Here is a 7,421-nt window from a genome sequence, read left to right as displayed (position 1 = left end):
TCAGTTCGTAGCCTGCAAGTGACACGGAGAAGCGGTGCAGGTGGCGGAGGGAGAAAGAGATGTCGCGAGGTGAGAGGAAGTGGACGGGAAGGGTAGGTTACAGGAAATCAAAAAATATAAGGAAAGAAAGAGGAAAAAATGGGACACTTACACGTGGGTCATACAAAGTAGGGGCTGAAGAGTTGGTGTTATTGCTGGACTTGGTGTTGAAAATGAGACCACACAAAAGTAGGGCTTGTTGCTGGAATTGCTCTTATAAGTGGGGAAGAGGGATGCATTAGTTTCACTATAAACCCCCGAAGGACCTGGGAATTGAGAAATTGGCAAGTAGTTTTTTGCAGCCATATAACACCATGTGGCGGAACCGCCCGAATTAACCTGACTAAAATGCATTTAAGTTGCCTAACACGCGATCATGCACTTTAACCAAGCCAACTTGGTCGTCCGTCGGATTTCATCCGATAAACCACCTACTCGGGATCGAGAAGCATTGCTCACACAAAGTGAGTGGGTACAGAGATTACAACATTCCCATCACATTAACATAGTTCAACAATTTATTACATTAGAGTTTTCAAAAATTCAAACAAGTTTGCAAGGTTGTAAACAACGAAGATGTAAAACAACGGAAGCTAAATGTCGATACACAATATCATGATGAAGTCGATCATGACATCAATGACCCTTGCCCTCGCCGTCCGAGGAGGGATCCCACTCGACTATCCAACCCGGAGGGAGCTGGGTAGGCCAAGTGGTGCCAGCAACCAAACTATCAACACTACCTGAAAAGTTATGCCACAAGCAAGTCTGAGCAACTAATACTTAGCAAGATTGACCAGATAGGTGATAACTATTTCACCAATTTCTAGACATGGCTTTTTGGCGGTGGGTTTATTTTGCCAAAAGCGCCTAAAGTTGGTCCTTATTTTCAATATTTTAGCTCAAGTTCTAAGTTCATTAACCAGTCTAGATTAGCAGCTTATACTAAGCAAGTATTGTTTCCAAACAATTAAAGATCAAGCATCAAGATTAACGTCATCATATTCCATCTTTACTCAGTACAGAATAGCGATCAAGCAGTCCCAAACTGTGAGAGGCAGACGAATCGATTCGAATTTATTAACCATGCATGGTGAATCTAATCTCACGACATCCACGTACCATGAAGGGTCGCTTCATTTGCCAGCCGTCCCCATCGATCCCTTAGGCACGTGTCAGGTCCAAACTTCCTTTGGCATGCAATGCTCCATAGTCCCGACCTCTTGCTGTACTGTGACCGCACTTGCACCCACATGATGCACCATGGGAATGATGTTCCAAGGACAGCAGGAGTATAAGCCACACCCCAGTTCAATCAGGTATTAGGCTTCCCTATCCCATACTAGGTATGAGATTAGTACTTTCAAACATTTGTCATGAACGCTGACACGTTTCAACCTTAGTAAGTTCATTACTAGACAGACGGGGCAAACCACCACATCAGAACCATTCCCGGTCCCGTTCGTCATCTATATGGTTGTAATATAACTAGACAAACAACTCCTATAACTCGCGAGTGACAGGCAATCACTCAACTTTTACCGAATCCTATTTAGCATGGCGATTACTCGGCCTTAGCTAACTAGTGTTCAAATTCAAGGCTACTAAGTTCATGCATCTACGATTTCAATCAACTCCTACAAACGTAAATGCACAATCATAAGCATCAACATATTGCATAATTTAAAAAAAGGAAACATACACCGGGGCTTGCCTTCAGGAAAAGTTAGCGGGTCTTTAGGGTCTTGGTCTAGCTCGAGCTCAACTTCGGCGTGATGTAGCTCCACGGCGGGTTCCTCTTCCAATGGAGCTTGTAGGTTCTGTCGGTGATATTAGCTTCTACACAACATGCACATGCAAAGAGTTCACATTTTCCATGCTTTGCATCAAGGTTGCAAGATATAACTCATTGCTGGAAAGGAAATTGCATTTCGGCCATATTCACCTAAACAAGGTTCTAACTTTCACTAACTTCATGAAGTAAGGTGGGTTGGGGTTTAAACTCAAGGTTGACTTTGATGGTGATTGTGTACATATATCAGATTTCATAGCTTAACTTCACAAGGAAGGTGGGGTCACTTTTAGGATTGTTCGGGGTTCATTTGGAGAGTTATTTATTTCTAAATGTTCTTTTGTACCTCTTGAAAAAATTACCCATTAAGTTTATTAGGACTTACATTTTTTATTCACTTAAACCGATTTCTTATCCAAAATTTGGTTCCACAAGCAAACAGCAACATATGGCACTGAGAAAATTACAAAACCTTACTTATGTCATTAGTGAGTTACTATAAAAATTTGGGATCCATTGGATTAGCACAAACATAATTAAAAGTATTTTACCACCAAGGATAGCATGCACTTAACCATTTTTATCTAAAAAATTATAGTGATTCTGAGGGTGAAACTTTAACAGTAGATTGAAGGCGTGTTACACAGACTTTGATGAATTTTTCATGATTTTTAGAGAAGAACATCTATTTCCCATATTTTTCTCCTATTTATCTTGCTCTATAAAGAAAGGTGGGTTTCTTTCTGTTTTTGGCTAGGTTCCATATTTTTCCTACAAACTACACTTCAAAACTAAGCTACTCCAAGTGGTTTCATATTTTTCTCAGCTCTGGATTAGAACTTATGCAAAAAGAAAGATTTAACCCTAGATTTCAAATATAAGGTTAAAACAGTGATTTAACCCTGGATTAGAGCTCCATTGGAGGCGGCGCTATTGGCTGGGGCGCGGATACCATGGGATAGGATCTCCGAGGCATTGGCCTTGGGGGATTCGAGTCGTGCAAGTACGGCTTTGCCGCGGCCGGGGGTTGGCGGAGCGAGGCGCTCGTGCGGTCACTGTCCGGGTAGCCATAGGCAGTCGGAGCTTGGCCGGTCCGAGGCGACGGTGTGGTGTCCTCCGGTGGGCAGAGGTTGCTCGGGACGGGGCGAAGGAGATGCGTGACGCTAGGGGTGGGATAAGCGCGCTCACCTACTGGGCAGCCGGGCGCGTGAGCGGTCATGTCACGGCAGCCGGTTGGGCGATGGCGAGCTCGCCGGTGGGCGGCGACCATGCAGTGGGCGGTGCACGAGCGAACATGCGGGTGCACTCCGGGCGCGCGCAGGGTGGGATGCTCCTCGGGGCAGTCAAACAGGGCCTGCTTTGGGGTCTTTTCTCCAAATTTTTCAAAAGAACACGTGAAACTCCAAAAGTAAAACTTGTAGACCAAACATCCAGCTCCAAACTTTACAAAAGGATTTTGCTTGATAACGAGAGGAATTTGAAACTATGAAGTTGCAAAGTTTGGCAGAACGCCGGCCTTTGGGGACTGGGCAGATCTTGGTTTTGCTGTTTTTCAGCATTTTGGCCAATTTTGGCTCAGATTTTGAGCAGCTTCCCATTTGAATCAGGCTAAGGGATAATTGAAGGAAACGTTCTTTGGTCTTAGGACTCCAACTTCTATTAAGGACTTTTCTTGAGTTCAGTTTAACTTTTAGGAGGAAAAGGCTCGCCAAGATGCGCGCTGGGATGTATGTAGGTTGAGTTGACTGTTTTACACGATTTTGACCAAGTTTTTAAGCAGGTTCAGTTGTGATTTGGACCTGGATCAGTGTAACAAAGTTGGAACACACTCAAGGGACTACAACTTCTATTTAAGGTCTGACTTGAGGTTAGATATAGAATGGTGAGATAACAGATTGCAAAGTTGACGAAAAACATAAATTTCAGGACGTCATTTGTAGGAATTCAATGTGCTCCTATATTTATCCTTATTTTTGACCTTCTCCCACTCCGAATTAGCCAAAGTGTTACTAATAAAAGTTGTTTGAAATTAAAAGTTTTACTACTCTTATTTGGGAAAAAAATTAAGTTGGTAAACATAAACTTAAGTTTTCTATTTAACTCCAAAAAGAGCTTTTTAGGGTAACTTGGACACTTCACCTCCTCTACTTGAGACTAATGACTTTCTTAAGTTTAACTACACCTAATTAAGGTAGAGTTGTTAGACACCACGTTAGCATGTACACAAATTTTGCCTCAATAATTACAACGTATTAGAAGCTCACATGTGAGACTAAGTCTATGTTAGATGGCCAGGCAGGTCACGTAACAAAATGACTTGGCTCGTTTTCTGTCCTGCTAAGCTTGATTGGTCTTGAACTCTTGATGACACGCACTTCTTTCCTAATCTTCTAGTAATTAAGCAAGGTCACGAGGACACTAGCCAGAACAAGGGTTTCCATCAGAAGCAAGCACAGAGCTTTCAGCAGAATTGTACTGCCAGCAGCAAAACTAGTCGATTCACGGACATACATGTCTTCGGAAACTTTTAATACCATTCCATTATTCATTTCCGATAAGAAACTAGTCGATTCACGGACATACATGGCTATCAAATGTAATCAAACGGAAACCATTTGAGGAAGGGACGCAAGGCCAGTTGATCAGGACGGTGCAGCGCCCCTGTTCGACAAAGGCATTCCTTGCAATCAACTCCCATTTCCTATGACGATGACATGATCCATCCAGCGTGTAGATCAGCGCAGATACACTCCATTAAAGAGCCACCACTAACCTGCGTTTGCGTCGCTGATGGTAACCTAAGTGAAGTGCCTTTACCACGCACACGATCGAGGAGATGAAGAGACGGAGCATCCCAAATGCCTCCTCTGCCAATGCCACCTTCCTCCTCGCCCTGCTTCTGCTCGTTACCATCTCCCCGTCCTTCCTCCAACATTGCCTCGCAAGGAGAGAATCCCATCATCGGCCACCACCTGGCGGCCTGCACCACGCGCCACCACCAACTCCGGTCACGCCGCCGCCACCGCCAGCGTCGTCGGCGACCTTCAGCGTGCTGGACTACGGCGCCGTGGGGGACGGCGCCACGGACGACACCAAGGCAAGCGCTGACAAGCTGCAACTGGTTAACCTCTGATTGGATTGTTCATAATGAGAAATGTTATTTTGATCTATATGTGCTGTCTTTGCTTCTTCGCCAGTGCAGGCGTTCGCCGCCGCCTGGTCCGCAGCGTGTGCCGGTGGGGCGTCGACGGTGCTGGTTCCGGCGAGCTACGTGTTCCTTGTCGGCCCCATCATGTTCACGGGCGATTCTTGTGAGCCCAACATGGCCTTTCAGGTGAGTGTTTAATGATTGGTCATCACAGGAGGCTGCTCGCATTTTTTTTGTTCCCGGATGCTTCCGGTGCCACGGACATGCAGCGGTACATAGAAATTTCGATGACACTGTACTCTGTTGTGGTGGTTAGCATAACACAGACAACTTGCCAAAAGCTTGACGTTATTTAATCTACAGAAGATCCAAACATTCCCTTAATATCAGTAATCTTATCGGCCGCCCATGGTTACTGGAAAATTCCATGGAGTTAAGCTATCATGCGAGTCATCTGACGAACGTGGCGTGGATGTTTCCATTTTTATTCTTCAGGTGGACGGCACAATTCTGGCGCACGCAGGCTCTACTGCATGGCGCTCTGGGGTTGTGACGCAGTGGCTGGAGTTCAAGAACGTCCGGGGGCTTACCATCAAAGGTTGCGGCACCATCGACGGCCAGGGCAGCCAATGGTGGGGCGGCGCTTCTTTTGCCGGTGACGTCGAGATGGTAACTGAAGAAAAATCGCTTCGCCATCCATTGCACACTTAGTGAATTTACAGAAGTACATTGCGTTGGTTTCTTGTCGTTGGATATTGCAGGAACTGGACTCTGATCGTATCGGAACAAGCTACAGACCAACAGTAAGTTGGTTCAAATGATTCATTGATTTGTTCTCAGTAATTGTGATGTGTTGAAGACTGATGTTGCAAACGTGTTGCTGGTAGGCTGTGAGGGTGTTCCAGGGCGCCAATGTAACAGTGACGGGGATCACGATCAGGAACAGTGCCAGGTTCCACCTCACCTTCGACACCTGCCGTGCCGTCGAGGTGCACGACGTCGCCGTGTCGTCGCCCGGCGACAGCCCCAACACGGACGGCATCCACCTCGCCGGCTCCGTCGGCGTGTCCATCCACCACACCACCATCGCCTGCGGTGAGTGAGGTTCTTCAAACACCTTCCATGATATCTAGCAGAGGAGCAAAACCAAAGTGGTTGCCAAAATCGAGGAAACAGAGGACACGGAGAGACGAGCTTTACTCTTGGGATGTGCAGGTGACGACTGCATCTCCATACAGGACGGCTGCTCCGACTTATTCATCCGTAGCGTACGCTGCGGCCCAGGCCACGGCATCAGCATCGGCGGGCTCGGCAAGGGCGGAGCCTCGGCGGTCGTCTCCGGCGTCACCGTTCAGGACGTCACCCTGAACCAGACCATGACCGGCCTCCGGATCAAGACCTGGCAGGTAGACGAAACCAGTAAGTTTCTGTGACCCCTGGCAATGCCAACAACGTTGCCTGACAACGCGAGCTCCTTGTGCGTTCGACGCGAAGCAGGGCGGGTCAGGGTCGGTCAAGAGCGTGCGATTCTCCGACGTGCAGATGTCGGCAGTGAAGACGGCGATCGTGATCGACCAGTACTACTGCGACCACACGACGTGCACCAACCAGACGTCGGCGGTGGCCGTTGCAGGCGTGGCGTACCAGGGCGTCGCCGGCACGTACACGGAGCGGCCGGTGTACCTGGCGTGCAGCGACGCCGCGCCGTGCTCGGGGATCCACCTGGCCGACATCCTGCTCGCCCCGGTGAAGGACAGCGGGCGCCACCTCCAGGGGCCCTTCTGCTGGAAGGCGTACGGCGACGAGGTGCGGCCGGTGGAGCCACCCGTCGATTGCCTAAGCGCCGGAGCTCCATGACCGGCGAGCAGGCCACGCAGCATGACATTTAGAAATGGAATAGAAAATGCGTTTGGTGGTGTTGAAAAGTGCGGTCGCCGCGAGTACGCCGACCAGATTGTGGTTACAGCCTACAGCAATTGTTTAGGCAGGCTGCAACTTAAAATACGATATGTTTCCCTTTTAAATTTGGTTCAAGGTTTCATGTATCCTGTCAGTATTGGGCTCTGCATGCGTGGACCGTGTTAAAATTGCTGGGTCCTGCGGCAACTTGTTAATGACAATAGACATTGGGCTCAGGGGCGGAGCTGGGCTAGGCCCACACCTAGGGTCCTTAAGTGAAGATGATGTTCTAGATGGGCTAGGCCTCTTATAACTACGGTGCAATACAGTGGAGAGTTCGGCCCAACGTCTAGGGCCATAGTCCTAGTAGCTCTAGGCGTTCCTTCGCCACTGATTGGGCTGACACAAGTACCGCCGTGTTTGCCCAAGTATGCATCTCCACCACTATTAAAATCCAAGTATGCATCTCCTCAAAGATATGAACTTGATAACTTGAGTTCTCTAAGCTTGATACTGTAACTTAAGTTGAAGTACCAGTATTAC

The 7,421-nt window shown here is 47.7% G+C and overlaps 1 protein-coding gene across 1 annotated transcript; it reads left to right on the top strand.

Moving 5' to 3' along the window:
* Nucleotides 1–4,929: 4,929 nt before the first annotated feature.
* On the top strand, nt 4,930–7,020 carry LOC101769611 (polygalacturonase At1g48100). The gene is made up of 6 exons (XM_022825824.1): nt 4,930–5,165; nt 5,475–5,648; nt 5,741–5,782; nt 5,867–6,074; nt 6,195–6,385; nt 6,477–7,020. Exons 1-6 carry the CDS (start codon nt 5,124–5,126, stop codon nt 6,834–6,836), a joined length of 1,017 nt encoding a protein of 338 aa, XP_022681559.1. The 5' UTR covers nt 4,930–5,123; the 3' UTR covers nt 6,837–7,020.
* Nucleotides 7,021–7,421: the final 401 nt, after the last annotated feature.

The sequence above is a fragment of the Setaria italica genome, chromosome IV (genome assembly GCF_000263155.2).
Source record: "Setaria italica strain Yugu1 chromosome IV, Setaria_italica_v2.0, whole genome shotgun sequence".
Taxonomy (NCBI): domain Eukaryota; kingdom Viridiplantae; phylum Streptophyta; class Magnoliopsida; order Poales; family Poaceae; genus Setaria; species Setaria italica.
Note: the sequence above shows the minus strand (reverse complement) of the source record. Positions and strands in the feature narration are given on the sequence as shown.

What these genes read in the sequence shown, in the direction of transcription:
- LOC101769611 (XM_022825824.1), top strand. Translation starts at nt 5,124, where the DNA reads ATGTTCACGGGCGATTCTTGTGAGCCCAACATGGCCTTTCAG. An exon ending in TTGCCGGTGACGTCGAGATG is followed by an intron (nt 5,649 to 5,740) that starts GTAACTGAAGAA and finishes TGGATATTGCAG; the next exon opens with GAACTGGACTCTGATCGTAT. An exon ending in GAACAAGCTACAGACCAACA is followed by an intron (nt 5,783 to 5,866) that starts GTAAGTTGGTTC and finishes TGTTGCTGGTAG; the next exon opens with GCTGTGAGGGTGTTCCAGGG.